At 43.4% G+C, this 20481-nt stretch overlaps 1 protein-coding gene across 1 annotated transcript in view; it reads right to left on the minus strand.

The window, feature by feature from the left end:
• Positions 1-20481, minus strand: part of SLC13A1 (solute carrier family 13 member 1) — an 81318-nt gene that overhangs the window by 38053 nt on the left and 22784 nt on the right. The window contains exons 2-7 of the mRNA XM_077841663.1: positions 9668-9707; positions 8910-9038; positions 5924-6060; positions 2107-2294; positions 1943-2000; positions 1806-1854 (exon numbers count right to left, since the gene is read on the minus strand). Of these exons, the coding sequence (XP_077697789.1) occupies positions 1806-1854; positions 1943-2000; positions 2107-2294; positions 5924-6060; positions 8910-9038; positions 9668-9707 (601 nt within the window). The remainder of the gene's footprint in view (positions 1-1805; positions 1855-1942; positions 2001-2106; positions 2295-5923; positions 6061-8909; positions 9039-9667; positions 9708-20481) is intronic.

Genomic DNA, 20481 nt, shown 5'->3' on the forward strand with positions numbered 1-20481 from the left:
CCAATTTGAGAAGCTCTGGTCTCCCCTGTGAAATCGGTATAGTATTGGGTACAAGCACACAAAAAGACCAGATTTCACAGGGGGAGACCAGATTTAATGGTCCATGACTTTTTTTTTTTTCATGGCCATGAATTTGGTAGGGCTCTAACTATGGTAAAAGAAATATTACAGAGAAGAGTTTTTCTCTAGTTTTTCTCAGTCCTTACACAGGTAAAATTCCCACTGAAATTAATAGTCCAGAATAAGGATGAGTAATAACTGATTAATAACTTCAGGATTTGGCCCACAGACATTTCAAATTCTGGGAAATCCTGACTGGATGGTGATGTGCACTGGTTGCCTTTTGGTGGAATGTACTAATTTATTCTATTGTGGGTGGAGCTAAAATTCCTCCTTAGAACTGCTGCCTAGCCATTCGGTCCCTAGTCAGTAGCGGTGCATGGGATTCTTCCATCCTAAGTGCAGGACTCTGCACTTGTCCTTATTGAACCTCATCAGATTTCTTTTGGCCCAATCCTCTAATTTGTCTAGGTCCCCCTGTAACCTATCCCTACCCTCCAGTGTATCTACCTCTTCTCCCAGTTTAGTGTCATCTGCAAACTTGCTGAGGGTGCAATCCACACCATCCTCCAGATCATTAATGAAGATATTGAACAAAACCGGCCCCAGGACCGACCCTTGCAGCACTCCACTTGACACCAGCTGCCTACTAGACATGGAGCCATTGATCACTACCCATTGAGCCCAATGATCTAGCCAGCTTTCTATCCACCTTATAGTCCATTCATCCAGTCCATACTTCTTTAACTTGCTGACAAGAATACTGTGGGAGACCATGTCAAAAGCTTTGCTAAAGTCAAGGAATAACACGTCCACTGCTTTCCCCTCATCCACAGAGCCAGTTATCGCATCATAGAAGGCAATTAGATTAGTCAGGCATGACTTGCCCTTGGTGAATCCATGCTTACTGTTCCTGATCACTTTCCTCTCCTCTAAGTGCTTCAAAATTGATTCCTTGAGGACCTGCTCCTTGATTTTTCCAGGGACTGAGGTGAGGCTGATTGGCCTCTTTCTTCCCTTTGTTAAAGATGGGCACTACATTAGCCTTTTTCCAGTCTTCCAGGACCTCCCCCAATCACCATGAGTTTTCAGAGATAAGGGCCAATGGATCTGCAATCACAAACACCAACTCCTTTAGCACCCTCGGATGCAGCGCATCCAGCCCCATGGACTTGTGTTCGTCCAGCTTTTCTAAATAGTCCTGAACCACTTCTTTCTCCACAGAGGGCTCATCACCTCCTCCCTAAGCTGTGCTGACCAGTGCAGCAGTCTGGGAGCTGACCTTGTTTGTGAAGACACAGGCAAAAAAAACATTGAGTACATTAGCTTTTTCCGCATCCTCTGTCATTAGGTTGCCTCCGTCATTCAGTAAGGGGCCCACACTTTCCTTGACTTTCTTCTTGTTGCTAAAATACCTGAAGAAATCCTTCTTGTTACTCTTAGCATCTCTTTCTACCTGCAACTCCAAGTGTGATTTGGCCTTCCTGATTTCACTCCTGCATGCCCGAGCAATGTTTTTATACTCCTCCCTGGTCATTTCAAATGTCCAGTCTTCCACTTCTTATGTGCATGTAATGTGTATTTAAATATCTACATATATATGTGTACATATAAAAAAATAAACATTTAGATAACAGTGAGAGGTGCTATGTAAAAACTAGATTAGATGGCTAGGTTAAAATTATGTTAATTAGCATGTACTAACTGCATGATTTTTCTTCTCAAAATAATCGCATCTTAAATACCTTTTCCTTTTCAATCTTGCACACAGTGTGACCCTCACCATTGTTGTATCTGGAAAAAAAATTCCTTACTGTAATAAAAGAACTATTTTGCTTAAACAAATTCTTAAAATATGAATGATGAAATCCATAAATTGTACCCATGAACTTCTTTTGTTTTCTCTTTCCAGTCACTATCTTCACAGTCATTAACACTTTCTGTAAAATATTAGTGGAATTAGAAAGATAAATACTGCAATTTAGCTGGTCACTTTCAGACTGAAGAATGAGGGTGGATGAATATCAAAACTGTATCTATGCACACCATCAAGTTCCAATGCCTCATTGGTGGATCCAGTTGCATAATTCATCTCCAAGGCATCGACTTCTGCTTCGGCACCCATGATCTGCTGAGCTACAGCCTCTACAATTGGCATCACCATAGCAGCAGTAGAGGTATTGCTAAGCCACATAGACAAGAAGCCACAGCTAATCATGAAACCCAGTGTAAGCCTGAAATGAGAAATACTTCAGTCTTTGACTGTTCCAGTCTATTACTGTTCCATTAACCTCTGCTATCAGCATCCAATTCAATACAAAAGCATAACTTTTTCGGCATAAAAATTGGGATGATAAAAAACACCAGTGTTAAGGGCTGTTAATTTGATTGTGATTTTTTTAATATATTAAAGAAGAGTTATTCACACAAATTGCTCTCCCTAATGACTAAAGGCAACATTTTCATTTAAAAATATAAGTCCTTTTTCATGATAGAGACACAAAAAAAATGAGTGGGCTAAATTCAGGCCCTGGACAAGTAGATGCTCTCTCTGCTTGTATTTCTGCCCATTTTTAATAGCCGTGATAATACAGAGTTGTACTTTTTTGACTGTAGAATTTGCTAATTTACAGTCTAATCCCAAACACTAGAATGACACTCATGGACCTCACAGGGCTTTGGATTAGATCTTCAGTTAGTCTCTTGTAGGAGTTGTGTGAGAAGTGGGTCTCCAGGACCAGGAAGCATTTGAATAGGGGAAGAGGAGTGGCTTTGAGGAAGACCAAAAGCTCTGGAAACAGATTTTTTTTATACTGGAAAAACATACAACCTTAACAGAGCTAGCAGCAACCGTAAGAAATAAAGAAAAAGAAGACATTCACTGACAGCTGCTTTGAAACAATTTCTTATTAACTTAACACATTTGATTTGGTCAGATGCTCAAAGGATCATTCAATACATTGGAGAATTAACCTATTCCCAGTAGTTCCAGTGATTAAGAGCTGATGATTCACTGATCTAAAAAATAACAGAGCATGTCCTAACCTGTTCAACCTCGATTTTTCCTAATCTGTTCCACCCGCAGTATTTCAAGTGAGGCTTTGTATGAAATCTTGGATGACGGCTTCATTTATAACGAATAATAAAGCTAATACCCTTTTGCCATATAACAATGAGAGGAGAACCCTGTTTGCCTTACTCACGCAATTCGTCCCTGTGGGCTACATCCTCAGCTGCAAGTGAAATACGGTGCAATTGGTGGTGAGGCAAAGGTTACTCTATGCGATCTCTGTGTTTTTTTACTAATCTTGGGGCCAACAAGGGAGTGGCCCAGTCATGAGTGTAATTTAGAGTAGCCTCAAGGCTATTCTAAGGTATGCCATGCGAAGCTGTTCATGGCCCTGAGAGGCCTTTCTGGATGCCAAGAAAACCAAAGCACAGTGCAGCTTGGCTAGACCTGAGGATGGAGCCTACTGTCTGTTGAATTCTTGAATGAAATCCTGGCTCCGTTGAAGTCAATGCCAAAACTCCCATTGACTTAAATGAGACCAGGATTTCACCTCTTGTCTGTGTTGAGGTCTAGGGCACAGTTCTAACCTGAACTCCAGGTCAGATGGTTCACAGATGTCACAACTGCTCATTTAAAACACAGCTAGCCTGGTTGACTAAGAAAGCATCTCCACCCTGTATGATTTTGGCCTGCATACGGAGTGGTGGTACTACATCTCAAACTATCAAGGTTGTAGGCTTCTCTGTATTTTACTGGTGACACTGCATCTAAAAAGCTGTATTTGAAATGCAAAATACATAGTACAAAACTGGAGGGGATTTAGGGAAGAAGAAAAAATGGGCAAACCCAGCTTTCACTTCTGTGGCTTTATAGTCTTCCCTGTCAGAGAAACTGCTGTGGTTCCTATATGCAAGGGCAGGGCTCGGGTGCAGGCTGCTGCTCAGAGGAACAGAGAGCTCAGCACAGAAAACTTGTGCCTGGTAGTTTGCAGAAGGCATGTGAGAGTTGGGCATGAGCTGGATGGGGCTGAGGGTGAGGCTCGAGGAACCTCCACTACTTAGAACTTTCTCAAGAGGAGGTGGTGGTTTAGCGGTGGGGTGGGGTCAGGGCAGAACTGCTGCAATCCTCACGGTTTCAGTATTGCCTGTGGAATGGTCTACGTCCAGCTTGAGGGCAGGATTCCTTTCTCCATAACTGCACAGGGGGCTACCCAGCAGAGTCCTCAGCACAGCATTCAGGTCATCTGGCAGGTTACTAGACTTCAGCCAAGATGAAAGGACTGGCGAGTGTGAGTGATTACGAAAGATTAAAATAGCTAATGTGCAAAGCTTGGCTAACCAAGATACAAAAGCTCGGTACAAATATTTGGAAAATCGGAAGATACAAAAGCTCGGTACAAATATTTGAAGGGCATGAACATCAAGGAAGGAATAGAATTCTTGAGGGGGCTCAAGGAGGGTAGTTAAGAGTAATGGGAGAAAATTGAACACAGTAAAATGTAGAATAGCAGGAAGATTTTTCTAATAATAAAACCTGTCAGGGAAGAGAATAGTTATTAAAGGAAGTGGTGGAAGGCCCATTTAAGAAATTATTGAAAACTAAGGCAGACAAAGCATTGGAGAATAGGGATAATTCTGCACTGCCAGAAGGAGAGATTAGATGATCTAATAGGCATTTTCCACCACTAATATCTGACTTCTTTTTGTCTGGCCTTTTAACGTCTAGCTTTTAACGTCTGTTTCTTAAAGTAAGATTATGAGAATCTCATATTCTGGGGAGCCAGACTGACACAGCACATTTCCTGTCCAGTCTTACTGAGATGCTGATGGAGGCCTCTACTTCACCCAGAGCCTTCTTGTTCAGAAGCCAAGGGTAGGGTATTCACTTCATATGATATCGCTAGCTCATTATCAAGAGATGAATGTGTGATGAGTATTTTCAGTTCCTTCACCGCATCATCTGACCATTCTGAGGCTATGACTACACTAGCACTTTTGTCGGCAAAACTTTTGTCGGTCAAGGGTGTGAGAAAACCCACACCCCTGACCAACAAAATTTACACTGACAAAAGTGCTAGTGTAGACAGTGCTATGTCAGTGGAAGAGCATCTCCCGCTGATGTAGCTATTGCCACTCATTGGGGGTGGTTTAATTATGCCAGCGGAAGAGCTCTCTCATGCTGGCATAGAGCGGCTACACAGGAGACCTTACAATGGCACAGCTGCAGTGGTACAGTAGTGTAGACATAGCCTGAGTTGGAGAAGTTCAGTTCTGTTTGGTAGCTGCTTTCTTCACAGATAATGGCAAAGAGGAGGCTCGGTCTAGAGAGCTGAGGCTCTCAATTTTCTTTTTGTATGTTTCCCCCCTCTCCTCCACCTTTCTTATTGTCCTCCCTACCTTAAACTGTGAACTATTAGGGTTGAGGACTTTCTTACAGTAGATTTTGAAAGTGCCCAGAACACTGCAAGTACTTCTGAAATACAAATTACTAATAATAAGCATGTGACATGACTCTTCAGTTGTGGGCTTTACAATCAATCATTAAGAAATATGAGTCTTAAATATATTCACAAATTCATAATATATTTGTTCTGAATATTACTAGTTATTGTGAATATCAGAGGCATTAGAAATAGAACTCATTCATATCCTACCTATCCCTATAATTAGAATTTCAGCAAAAGAATAATGTTTCACCTACTATAGTTCAATCAAAGCATTTCACATATTTTCATTTTATTTCAGCAGAAAAAGGTGCCTGGAACAAAACAATACCCCTCTGTAGGCAATTATTTCTGTACTACCAAGTTTTTCATGAGCATTACCATATTCCAATGTAGTATTTAGTACATACCATGCAGGGTTCACACCCACCATCATCACCATTTTCAAAGCAATTCTCTTGTGCAAATTCCATTTTTCTATTGATGTGGCCAAACAAATTACTCCAGTTAATAGCAAATGAAAATCTTTGAAATAAGCAGACGCCACCTGAAATCAAAAACAATTTCTTAATGAAACAGGTGCTTTTTAGCTATCATTTTTAATATGACCAAATAAAAAATATCAGCCTCAGTAGAAACAAGTTAAGGCATGCATTGAAATATGTGCTGGAAAGGTCCCATTTTGTTTTAATTAGGTCAGTGTTATCGCTTAAATCCATGTGAATCACTGGGTACATGGAGTTAAATAGGTGTGAAACAATGGAAGAAAGAGGATAAGTAAGGCTGTCAATTAATTGCATTTAACTCAGGCGATTAACTCAAAAAAATTAATCACGATTTAAAAAATTAACCAAGATTAATCTCACCGTTAAACAATAGAATACCAATTGAAATGTATTAAATATTTTTGGAGGTTTTTCTACATTTTCAAACATTTTGATTTCTGTTACCAGACAGAATTCAAAGTGTACAATGCTCATTTTATATTATTTCTATTACAAATATTTGCACTGTAAAAATGGTAAACAAAAGAAATAGTATTTTTCAATTTACCTCCTGCAAGTACTGTAGTGCAATCTCTTTATTGTGAAAGTGTAACTTACAAATGTAGATTTTTTTTGTTACATAACTGCACTAAAAACAAAACAGTGTAAAACTTTAGAGCCTACAAGTCCACTCAGTCCTACTTCTTGTTCAGCCAATCACTCAGACAAACAAGTTTGGTTACAATTTGAAGGAGATAATGCTGACCACTTCTTGTTTACAATGTCACCTGAAAGTGAGAACAGGGTGTTCGCATGGCACTTTTGTAGCCAGTGTTGCAAGGTATTTACATGCCAGATATGCTAAATATTCATATGCCCCTTCACGCTTCGGCCACCATTCGAGAAGACATGCTTCCATGCTGATGATGCTCGTTAAAAAAAGAATATGCTAATTAAATTTGTGACTGAACTCCTTGGGGGAGAAATTTGTGACTGAACTCTTCTGTTCTGTTTTACCTACATTCTGCCATACATTTCATATTATAGAAGTCTTGGTTGGTGACCCAGCACATGTTCGTTTTAATAACACTTTCACAGCAGATTTGACAAAGTGCAAAGAAGGTACCAATGTGAGATTTCTAAAAATAGTTACAGCACTTGACAAGAATCTGAAGTGGTATCCAAAATCTGGGAGGGACGAGGTGTGGAGCATGCTTTCAGAAGTCTTAAAAGAGCAACACTCAGATGCAGAAACTACAGAACTCGAACCACCAAAAAAGAAAATCAACCTTCTGCTGGTTGCATCTGACTCAGATAATGAAAGTGAACATGCGTTGGTCTGCACTGCTTTCGATAGTTATCAAGCAGAACCCATCATCATCATGGACGCATGCCCTCTGGAATGGTGGTTGAAGCATGAAAGGATATATGAATCTTTAGTGCATCTGGCACAAAAATATCTTCCGGCACCAGCTACAACAGTGCCATGCAAATGCCTGTTTTCACTTTCAGGTGACATTGTAAACAAGAATTGGGCAGCATTATCTCCTTCAAATTGTAACCAAACTTGTTTGTCTGAGTGATTGGCTGAACAAGAAGTAGGACTGAGTGGACTTGTAGGCTCTAAAGTTTTACATTTGAATGCAGTTATTTTTCGTACATAATTCTACATTTGTAAATTCAACTTTCATGATAAAGAGATTGCACTACAGTACCTGTATTAGGTGAACTGAAAAATACTATTTCTTTTGACAGGTTTCAGAGTAGCAGCCGTGTTAGTCTGTGTTCTCAAAAAGAAAAGGAGGACTTGTGGCATCTTAGAGACTAACAAATTTATTTGAGCACAAGCTTTCGAAGTGAGCTGTAGCTCACGAAAGCTTATGCTCAGATAAATTTGTTAGTCTCTAAGGTGCCACAAGTACTCCTTTTCTTTTTACTATTTCTTTTATTTTTCACAGTGCAAATATTTGTAATAAAAAATAAATATAAAGTGAGCACTGTACACTTTGTATTCTGTATTGTAACTGAAATCAATATATTTGAAAATGTAGAAAACATCCAAAAATATTTAAATAAATGGTATTCTATTATAGTTTAACAGCACGATTAATCCTGTGATTAATCATGATTAATTTTTTTTAATCACGCAATTAATCGTGATTAATTTTTTTAATCGTTTGACAGTCGTAATAATAAGGTTAATGATGTAAGCAGCCTGAGATCATCAAGCACATTTCACATATGAACTAAGCTAAAGGTGAAAACCTGCTGCATTAGTCCATTTGATCTTTAATTCATCCAGCTACCTCTCCATAGCAAACACTTTGAGATATAAGGATTTAGGACATGATCCTACAGTGCCTGTCACAATGGTGCCTCAAGCTCAGGACTGTTCACATGTTTAAATATTTTTCTGGTTTGAAATCAACTGGTATCTATTCCCACTGATATCAAGGTAGGCGTTATTGGGCCCTTAGCATGTCATATTTCTGATGTAATGTAGTGTAACATTAATAACACTTTGCATGTCCATAGCACTTTTTCATCTATTGATCTCAAAGCACTTTGCAAAGGGAGATACATTTTATTATCCCCATTTCACAGATGAGACAACTTTGGCTAGGAGATGATGCCTGCAATAATTTGTGCTGGCTTCTGCTGCAGGTTTGAGCATGAGATGGAACCAATTGAATATATCTCGGTCCAGAAAAACACTTAAGCTGTGTGCTTAACTTTGAGCATGCGAGTAGTCCTGAGCTTGAGGTCCCATTGTGATAGATGCTGCAGAAACACATAGTAAAAACAGCTGATGAAATTGCAGCATTACGCCAGTTCTTTCTTTGGGGATTCCACAGTTTATGGCTATATAATATGTGAAGCGTAAGAAGATGGGGAAGAAGAGGAAGGTTACCTCCTTGGATGCCATAATACCAAACAATGGGAACATTAAGGCAGGAAGTAAAGCTGAAACAGCCAGTGGCAGAACTTCTGTGAGCCAAAAGATCGCAACCACAAACAGCGTGTATGCACATTCTGCTTCCTAGAATACACAAGACATCATTAAAAACAAGATTGGCTTCATCTGGCAAACAATCCTACAGTTGTATAGGGGACCAATCCAAAGCCCACCGAAGTCAATAGAAGGACTCCCAATGACTTTACTGGGCTTTGAGTTGGGGCCCAAAGCTTAATTGTACTTAATATTATCATCAAAAGCAGATAATTTGATTTATATCCTTATAAATAATAACAAACATTATGACAAAACAACATTATTTTATGCATTTATTATTTTATTTATTATTTTTCTCTGTTTATAAATGTGCACCATTAAAAAGAAACACCCACCATTTGCTCCAGGCACTTCAGGAGACATTTTGAAACTACGATTATGTAAGTAGATTATGCCAGGAACCGCCCTTCACCCAAGAATTACAATAAATCATAACCCCCAGCAACTAAAAATATCCTTCTGATATTTATGATTGCCCAAAGAACTCCCATACAGGCAGTATGTGAAATCCTGGCCCTGCTGAAGATAATTAGATTTTGCCATTGACATCAATGGAGCAAGGATTTCACCCAGTCTGCTTCGATACAGTTGTCCTTATGTCTTGCAGTTTTAACAGGTCTTTCATTCTGAATCCTGAAACACAGGATTCACTTTACCTTCGCCACTGAAATGCAGCTACCGCGGTAGCAATTGAAGCTGTAGAAGGAATTGGGGTAGATAGAATGAAATTACCAAAACTGGAGTTTGGCCAAACCTGCTCAGAGCTTTGGGCTTGTACTGAAACCAAATGCATTGTATTTGGAATTCTGTTAGGCATATTTTGCACAGCTCTGGTTTATACTTCTGCTTCTTGAAAAAAGTGCTACAGAACCTTTCTTACCATGTGAGGTCAGGAGAGGAAAATGGCATATGTATTGTTGGCATCCTTTCATCTACGAGAGACGGTGGGAATTGCAGGCTGTGATGTAGATGATTTGCAATGTCTCATGTGACTGAATAGTCCAATCTGAGATTTGCATGATCTTTGACAGTTATTGCAAATATATGTATCTTGGTTGGGAGCAGCTTGCTTCCTATGGGCTCTTTTCTCTTCAAGCTGTAGGAGCCAGCTTCTGTCATGGACTTTGATACCCTGATGGAGATGATGGCACCACTTGTTACGATCATCATATGTATGTACAATGGCTAATATTAAAAGATGTAGCTTTGGGGATAAATGATGGGATACAGTTTTTACCTTAGGAAGGCTGGTTCAGATCCAGCCCAGGGAGTAATGGCCAAACATTATTCCTTCTACTGGCAGTTTTTGGTCTATGTGAAACAAGCTGAAGTGTCTGTAATGCAAAACTTCTACCACGTTTGACAATAATTTGCACGTTTGTTCACAGATTTAGCAGAAACTGGACTGATTCCCACCAACTAACGGTGAATCCTGCAGAAAAAAAGAGGTGGATTTGTGAGGCAGGGTGGAGAACGATGCAATCTGATAGTGTCTGTTCCGTGGATAACAAGACACCTTCATTCTCCAGGACCATCAATCTAGCACCTTTTATTTACAGTAAAAATATATTAATAGTTTAGAAAATCAAGCAAGCAACGGTATCCTTTGCATTGCTGTGTATGGTGTTTACATTGGAATATGTATGAAAGTATCTCATGTAGTTTCTCTGATATCAGCAAAATTTAGGCCCCCAAAAGTCAAATTAATGTCCAGGATTTTTGTCAGGTTCAGTGAAATCCTTACTTGCTTAATGCAGCTATTTCTGAAGGATTCAGTGAATGATTTTCCCCCCATTTTGGTTGTTTAATTTTATAATGGGAGTTTTCCACTCAGGCTCAATGACTTCTGTACTAGACTTTTACGTGCTACTGAGATCAGATCAGTGCCAAGAAGAAGTACCAGAAAAACCCTTATCCAGTGTGATTGTTCTGCCAACGTGGAATTGGCATACCAGGAGCCTTTCAAGCCTCCGAAGTTGCTGGCCTGAAATTACTTCATACATTTACTTTAAGTGTGACAAAGTTCTTCCTCTACCTTGGTGGGTCTTGCGCTTATTGGCGGATTTGCTCGCCTTGCAGCTTCACAGCAGCCCTTAGTTTGGCCGTTTTCATGAACCCACAGTCCAGGTCAACTCCTCCTGTGTCTGACCAGGAGTTGGGAGGAAACCGGGCCCGCCCTCTACTCCGGGTTCCAGCCCAGGGCCCTGTGGAATGCAGCTGTCTAGAGTGCCTCCTGGAACAGCTGTGCGACAGCTACAACTCCCTGGGCTACTTCCCCATGGCCTCCTCCCAGCACCTTCTTTATTCTCACCATAGGACCTTCCTCCTGGTGTCTGATAATGCTTATACTTCTCAGTCCTCTAACAGTATGCATTCTCACTCTCAGCTCCTAGCACCTCTTACTCCCTGCTCCTTACACGCACACCACAAATGGAAGTGAGCTTCTTTTTAAACCCAGGTGCCCTGATTAGCCTGCCTTAATTGATTCTAGCAGCTTCTTGATTGGCTGCAGGTGTTCTAATCAGCCTGCCTGTCTTAATTGTCTCCAGAAGGTTCCTGATTGTTCTGGACCCTTCCCTGTTACCTTACCCAGGGAAAAGGGACCTACTTAACCTGGGGCTAATATATCTGCCTTCTATTACTCTCCTCTAGCCATCTGGCCCAACCCTGTCACATATTTCCCCACCCCCCCCCGCCGCTCAACACTTTGGGGTTAGGCAACTTGAGATGTCAGGTAGTGTAATCGTGACAAGCCATCTGCATTGCCAAGGTGGCTTCCAGCCTGGTGTTGTATGGTGAATTGGAAAGGTTGTAGGGACAGGAACCATCTGGTCACCCTTGCATTCTTCTCTTTATTTCGCTGTATCCACTGCAGGGGTGCATGGTCGGTCACAAGGGTAAACTGTCGTCCGAGAAGGTAATAATGTAGTGTGTCCATGGCCCATTTCACAGCGAGGCACTCTTTTTCAACCACGGCAAACTTCTGCTCTCTTGGGAGGAGTTTCCTGCTGAGATAGAGGATTGGGTGTTCTTCATCTCCGACTGTCTGCGATAGGACAGCTCCCAATCCTACTTCAGATGCATCTGTTTGTAAAATGAATTCTTTGTTGAAGTCTGGGGCTATAAGCATGGGGTTACTGCAGAGGGCTGTCTGTAGATCCATGAATAGAATCATAGAATCATAGAATATCAGGGTTGGAAGGGACCTCAGGAGGTCATCTAGTCCAACCCCCTGCTCAAAGCAGGACCAATCCCCAATTAAATCATCCCAGCCAGGGCTTTGTCAAGCCTGACCTTAAAAACTTCTAAGGAAGGAGATTCTACCACCTCCCTAGGTAATGCATTCCAGTGTTTCACCACCCTCCTAGTGAAAAAGTTTTTCCTAATATCCAACCTAAACCTCCCCCACTGCAGCTTGAGACCATTACTCCTTGTCCTGTCCTCTTCTACCACTGAGAATAGTCTAGAACCATCCTCTCTGGAACCACCTCTCAGGTAGTTGAAAGCAGCTATCAAATCCCCCCTCATTCTACTCTTCTGCAGACTAAACAATCCCAGTTCCCTCAGCCTCTCTTCATAAGTCATGTGTTCCAGACCCCTAATCATTTTTGTTGCCCTTCGCTGGACTCTCTCCAATTTATCCACATCCTTCTTGTAGTGTGGGGCCCAAAACTGGACACAGTACTCCAGATGAGGCCTCACCAATGTCGAATAGAGGGGGACAATCACGTCCCTCGATCTGCTCGCTATGCCCCTACTTATACATCCCAAAATGCCATTGGCCTTCTTGGCAACAAGGGCACACTGCTGACTCATATCCAGCTTCTTGTCCACTGTCACCCCTAGGTCCTTTTCCGCTGAACTGCTGCCTAGCCATTCGGTCCCTAGTCTGTAGCTGTGCATTGGGTTCTTCCGTCCTAAGTGCAGGACCCTGCACTTATCCTTATTGAACCTCATCAGATTTCTTTTGGCCCAATCCTGCAATTTGTCTAGGTCCCTCTGTATCCTATCCCTGCCCTCCAGCGTATCTACCACTCCTCCCAGTTTAGTATCATCCGCAAATTTGCTGAGAGTGCAATCCACACCATCCTCCAGATCATTTATGAATACTTTCTCTGTGGCATCTTTCCACTTCACTATGTCTGGACCCCGGGCTTTTATCAGGTCTGTCAGGGGACTCGCTCTGGTAGGAAAATGGGATTAAATCGTCGGTAGTACCCCACCACCCCCAGGAATACCCGGACCTGCTTTTTCCGATTCGGCCGGGGACAATTTTGGGTAGCCTCTAGTTTGTTTAGTTGGGGCTTGACCATGTCCCTTCCTACAATGTAGCCAAGGTATTTAGCCTCGGCTGGGTTGGCTGTGAGGCCAGCCCATCTTAGCATGTCTAGAATCACTTCCACCTTTTCTAAGTGGGTTTCCCAGTCGGGGGTGTGAATAATCACATCATCCAGGTATGCCGCTGCATAACTGGTATGGGGCCATAGGAGCTTGTCCATAAGACACTGGAAGGTGGCAGGTGCCCCATGCAGTCCAAAAGGAAGGACAGTATATTGAAACAGACCCTCTGGTGTAGAGAATGTCATCTTTTCTTTCACATCTTTGGCAAGGGGAATCTGCCAGTATCCCTTTGTTAAATCAAGGGTGGTTAAAAATCAGGCATTGCCCAGGCGGTCAACTAACTCATCGATACGGGGTATGCATCGAATCTGGATATCTCATTCAGCCGGCGAAAGTCATTACAAAATCTAGTGGTGCCATCGGGTTTGGGCAGCAACACAATCGGGCTTGACCACTGACTGTGGAACTCTTCGATGACTCCCAGCTCCAGCATCCTTTTTACCTCTGCCTTGATCTCCCTTTTTGCCGCTGGGACCCAATAGGGCCTTAAAGTTACCTTTGCCCCAGGGTCTGTGATAATGTGGTGATATGCTTCGGTGGTCCAACCTGGTTTGATTGAAAACACATCCCGGTATCGGTTGATCATCTCAGTTACCTCCTTCTCCTGGTTTGGTGTCAGATCAGTGGATATCCTGATCTGCTCCTGCATATTATTTCCCTGGATCAGGGTCTCTTGGGCCACTACATACACCTCTCGTTGGTGCCAAGGCTTTAAGAGGTTAATGTGATAAATTTGTTCTTGTTTCTGGCGTCCTGGCTGCCGCACCTTGTAGGTTACTTCCCCCATGGGTTCAACCACCTCATAGGGTCCCTGCCATTGGGCCAAAAGCTTGCTTTCTGCCGTGGGTACCAACACCATCACCCGATCCCCTGGTTGGAACTGTCGGACTTTTGCCTGGCGATTGTAATGGGTTCACTGGGCCTCCTGCACCTTTTCCAAATGTTCCTGTACAATAGGAATGACCTGGGCTATCCGTTCTCGCATCTGCAAAACATGGTCAATTATATTTCTCCCCTCGTTGGGTTCCTCTTCCCAGATTTCTTTTGCGATATCTAGTATACCATGGGGGTGGCGTCCGTATAATAATTCAAAGGGGGAAAAACCCAGTTGAGGCCTGAGGTACCTCCCAGATTGCAAACATAAGGTAGGGTAGTAGGGTATCCCAATCCTTTCCATCCTGACTTACCACTTTCCTTATCATTGCCTTGAGGGTTCGGTTAAACCTTTCTACCAGCCCATCAGTCTGCAGATGATAGACTGAAATTCTCAGGGTATGTATATGGAGCAGCATGCACAGGTCCTTCATTAGCTTCGACATAAATGGGGTACCTTGGTCTGTTAATATCTCCTTTGGTAGCCCCACTCGGGCGAAGATCCCCACCAACTCTTTAGTTATCGTTTTAGAGGCCGTGTTCCGCAGGAGGACGGCTTCTGGGTAGCGAGTAGCATAATCCAGAACGACAAATATATATTGGTGGCCCCGGGCTGTCTTCTCCAGGGGTCCCACTAGGTCCATGGCTATTCGCTCGAAGGGGACCTCTATGATGGGAAGGGGTTCTAAAGGTGCCCTCAAGTGGGGACGGGGACTGTGCAGCTGACACTCCGGGCAGGATGCACAGTACCTCCGCACTTCTTCGTGTACTCCAGGCCAGAAGAATAGTCGCAGGACCCGAGCCAGGGTCTTCTCTACCCCCAAATGCCCCCCCAAAAAGATGACTATAGGCCAGACTTAAAACAGCATTCTGGTGTTTTTGAGGTACTAGGATCTGCTGTACCTTCTGCCCCTGTACTGGTGCAACCCGGTATAAGAGATTCTTCTTCATTATGAAGTAGGGTCCTGGTCTCTGGGTTTTCCCTTCCACGGGGACCCCATCTATTTCGGTCACCTCCTTCCTAATGTTGTTGTACCTTGGGTCTTCAGCCTAGTCCCATCCAAAATTTCCTCTCCCGGGGCTACTCTGCCTGAGATCTAGGGGGCCAGTCTCTGTTGCCTCTACTGGTTCAGAGGCGTTAGGGTGTGGGTCAGACTCGGGTGCTTCTCCCTCCTGGGTGGCATCCTTCTCAGCTGCTCGGGTCCACCTACCTACGAGAGCGAACCTCTGGCTTACCCAGGCACGAAGGTCTGGCGGTAGTCCTCTCATGTACCAGTCGATGACCAGAACCTCTAGTATTTCCTCCGGACTCTGGGACTCAGTTCGTAACCACTTTCGTGTGAGATGGATGAGGTCATATAATTGGGACCGTGGGGTTTTGTTTTCCTGGTACCTCCACTCATGATATCACTGGGCCCGCACTGCGGTCATTACCCCTTGTTATACCAATAAAATAAAAACCAGCAGCATCTTATTAAAGGGAAAAAGGCAAAATGCCACATTTATTGTGAATACAGAAAGAATCATAGTAAGTAGTTAGTTATAGCTATAACATTCCATTCAATTTCATATTTATTCACACATTCATTCATACACACACACACACACACACACACACACACAGGTTCTGCAAGGCTGTTATCATAGTTGCCAGCCTTAGAGTTGCTCATGCCAAGCCACTGCCCAGGTGGCCTGGACATGAAGAGGGAGCAGGGCCTTGTCAGATGCTCATCTGATGCTCCTGGAAGTTGGTTTGCAGAATCAGATCCCAAAGTTCTCACTTTCTAGAGTCCATTTTTATAGGAATTTCTTCCTATGCCAGTCTATGGGAATTGCTTCATCATGCTGTTGCTGAATCAATCCGGAGATGGCAGATTCCTGATGGCTCCGTGCTGCCAGATGTTATCTTGTTCTTTGGTTCTCCCATTCTTGAGGCTGTTGGGTGGATTCCAGTCTTCCCTCCAGGGGTCCTCTGGTTATTTCCACTTGACGCCTTCTTCAGCCGATGGACACTGGATTCTTAGGCTGGCACCTCCCTGATCATTCAGTTATTATCCACACCAAGCATCCATCCACATACATCCTCTATCTCTATTTTAATCACAATTGTTAACAAAGCGAGATGAATACAACAGAAGGGCGGGGAGTCTCTGGGTGCTGTTTCTGTTGTTAGAGTATTGCTTTGAGTCTCTCTCTGTGTGAGTAGTTGTCGTTACAAAGAATTGCTTTGAGAACAGACTCTGTCTTAGAATGTACTAACACAATTAGCAGCTTGCAGGTTTCACACATAGAGGGAGAGAAACAGTACCAAAACCCAAGAGACCTCTTAATTAGTAATACCCTGGAATTTAAACTATGGGGAATCAAATTCATTTGTGATTTTAATACAGAACTTCTTTAATATGATCCAACACCCAGATCTGGATTTCTGCTTTCAGCTGGGGGTACTCTGCCTCAGCCTCTTCAGGCAAATCATAGTAGGCCTTTGGGGCCTCCCCACACAGGAATGGAGCGAGGATGCCAGACCACTGTCCTCAGGGCCAAGCCTCCCACAGGGCTGTCTTCTGAAAGGCCAGGAGGTATGCCTCTACATCATCCTGCTGTGTCATTTTCTGCAGCCAATTGCTGGCCCGCATGATCTGCATCCCATCATAGCCACGGTTCAGCTCTGTAAGGGCCTTTACCTGGTTTACCAGTTCCCACAACATAGCCCAGTCTTGAGCCGCCTGGTCCATCAGCAAGCGATTAGTCTCTTGCTGCAGCCGCACTGCCTCCTGTTGGGCAACTGCCTGGACACGGGTAGACTCCTGCTGGGCAGCCGTGGCTTGTATCAGTGCCCGCACTACCTCCTCCATTGTGGTGAAAAAAAATAAAAATAGACCCTCTCCCCTTTTTTTCCCCCCAAACACCCTCCTTCTTCCGCCGCGCTGTGTACACCAAATCCCACCACTGACACCAGTTCTGACAAAGTTCCTCCTCTACCTTGGTGGGTCTTGCGCTTATTGGCAGATTTGCTCGCCTTGGAGCTTCACGGCAGCCCTCAGTTTGGCCATTTTCGTGAACTCACAGTCCAGGTCAACTCCTCTTGTGTCTGACCAGGAGTTGGGAGGTTTGGGGGGAACCTGGGCCTGCCCTCTACTCCGGGTTCCAGCCCAGGGCCCTGTGGAATGCAGCTGTCTAGAGTGCCTCCTGGAACAGTTGTGCGACAGCTACAACTCCCTGGGCTACTTCCCCTTGGCCTCCACCAAACACATTCTTTATTCTCACCATAGGACCTTCTTCCTGGTGTCTGATAATGCTTGTACTCCACAGTCCTCTAACAGTCCGCGTTCTCACCCTCATCTCCTAGTGCCTCTTGCTCTCAGCTCCTTACACGCGCACCACAAACTGAAGTGAGCTCCTTTTTAAACCCAGGAAGTACAAAGGGCCCTTAAAGTGGGTAAAAATTACATTTACTGAGACTGTAAATGTAGATTGTTGCTTAGATTGAAAACTCTTCAGGGCAGGGAGTTTTTTCTTGTTATGTGCCTAGCATAATGGGGCTGTGGCCCATGAGGCGGGCACCTTGTCACTATTGCATACTTCCCAACATTTCAAGGGGCTAAAGCAAGATGCAGCGCCACTCAGATTTGGCCCGTCTACTTCACCGTAGATAGCAATGGAAGGGCCGCTGGGCCAAACCTGAGTGGCTCTGCTACCCTGTGTGCCAGGTCACAATGCCACTTCGTTTGGGGGCCATCTTTAATGGGGGTGTGACAGGATCCCTGGGGTGCAGCCTGGGACTGTGAGACTACTGTGCCCCCTGAACTCTCTCCAGTCTGGCTGTATCTCACAGTGCTTTGCTAGTGACCAGCAGCAAACCCCTCCAGGAGCTGTGATCACTCAGCATAACAGCATGTGGAGCCCCCACACCCAGCTAGATTGCATGAATGTTCCTAGAGCCACTCATGAATCACACAGAGAAAGGCACCAGCCAAATCCCCCCAGCTCCCAGCCTTGTACCACAGGAATATACTGTCTTGCACTGCTCAAGATGAGCAGTGAAAATTTATCAATTGGTTTACCACTTCATCAATGGAAAGTGGATATACACCAGCCTTTGAAAAAACCTGAGCTGATTTGCCACACACTTCAGACAAACTCACAGGTAAAGATAAAAAGTTAAAGAAGTTTATTGACTATAAAACATAGATTTTAAGTGATATTAAGTGATAGGCAAAAAGTCAGAGTCAGTTACCAAAAGAAATAAAATATAAGCACACAGTCTAAACTCTCAAACCTATTAGGCTGAGTAACAACTAGACTAAGCAATTTTTCTCACCCCACTGGATATTGCAGTCCTTAATATACAGATTTCACCCTTGCAATCTGGGCCAGTCCCCTCAGTTGGAGCCTTCAGAGTGTCCTTGTTGCTTGCAACGTAGGTGGGTGATGGAGAAAGGCCCAGCATGTGACCACTGTGTCTCTTTTATATACTCAGTCCCATGTGCTTGTAGATCACAAGTCCAGGCATGTCTGGTGGGCATTGCTGAGTCTCCAGGCAAGGTTGAGCAATTCCCCTGGTGTGGCCTTATGTAGGTGAGTCATTGCATTGTAGCTCCCTTGCTGGACAATGGCTGTTGGTGGGTTGATTGACACCGCACCTGGGTGTTGGCTACTTTCCTTGCTATTGCCTCTGGGGATCTAATATCTGGCTGATTCCCGAACTTACAGCATGTTTTAGTAACCACCATACAACACATTTCTCATAACTTCATATGTATTCATGATACACATATATGAATAGAGAAATGACTTTCAGTAGATCATAACCTCAGATCATAACCTGATACCTTACAAGGCATGCTTTATGTGTAAGATCACGATTATATAAAAAAGAGGAATAAGGGGGTTCCAGGATCCCCCTTATCCCCCAAGGTATAGAATGTCACAGCGGGTCCCAGAGCAAATTGCCCCATTTCCTCCCCCCACCCCAATCTCAGGTGGTTCTGAATATAGGAATGTTCCACTTCAGCCAGGACAGAGAGTCTGGGGGGGTCAAAGTGGGATAGTCCCGCAAAAGCCAGGACTGTCGTAAGGTCTGCCACTCACTGCTATACAAATATTTTGAATCATTATATTTTACTCCCCACTTTATATTCTATTTACACAGCCGGAGTGGTGTAAAGGGGCCTTATTGTAAATGAGAATCAGACTCAGAGTCTACATACCCTGGTCTAGACTTGGCCCGACACTTGGATACAAGACTAGGTCAGGCTTCTTTACACCATGCAAAAGTACTTGCAGATATTGCAACACGTTCTTCTTTTATTACTATTATTATTATTCGTACTAGTGCCAGAAATATACATGTGCTACATCAATGTAGTTAAGACTCAGTCCCTTCCTTGAAGAGCTTACAGCATAGTTCCGACAAGTGAACAGAAAGCATAACAGCTCAAACACACAGGGCTAACTCCCCTTACATAAGTAGTACCAGTGAAGCGACGTTCCAGAGAACTCACTTTGAGTTAGACAAGCAGAGGTAGGCCATGGTGCCTAGAGGACAATGACGGCAGCAGCAAAAGGAGGCAAATTATAGTCCCCACTGAGCCAACCTGCCCAGCAACTGCAGGGTAGCTTTTGTATTGGATGTATTATGATCAATACTGTTCTGCTTCCTCACCTCAGCTCCCTCAGGTAAGGACAGGATTTTGTCCTAAAATTCTCATATGTTCAACAAGGGAAGTGATTTAGTATTTGCTCTGAACTTCAGTCTTACACACAAGAATAGTTTGCTTTTTAGTCTATTAGCAGGCAGAAAGAGAAATATCAAGAAATTAACATCCTGTAAAGTTATGCCAAACACTATGGGGTAATAATAATTGGCTGAAGGTAATCCTAGGCATCTATCTACATCCTACAGATTTTTTTATTGAAAAAATGCATGACAACATTATCAAAAGTGCTGCTTGGAATCTAGGGGTTTTGACACCTGGAGAGGTGATTGCTGAGGCTTCTGACGCTCAGGGAGATGTGGGAAGGTTTTGTTTTTGTAGCTACAAAGGAACTGAAGCCTTTGATACTGGTGAGCGGGTGCATCTGCTCTTTAAAATCCTGATTCAGTAAGATAATTGAGTGCATGCTTAAATTAACTCATTGCAATCAATGAGCCTACTCACGAAGTTCAGCACACTCATAAGTACTTTGCTGAATA

The sequence above is a fragment of the Eretmochelys imbricata genome, chromosome 1 (genome assembly GCF_965152235.1).
Source record: "Eretmochelys imbricata isolate rEreImb1 chromosome 1, rEreImb1.hap1, whole genome shotgun sequence".
NCBI lineage: Eukaryota > Metazoa > Chordata > Testudines > Cheloniidae > Eretmochelys > Eretmochelys imbricata.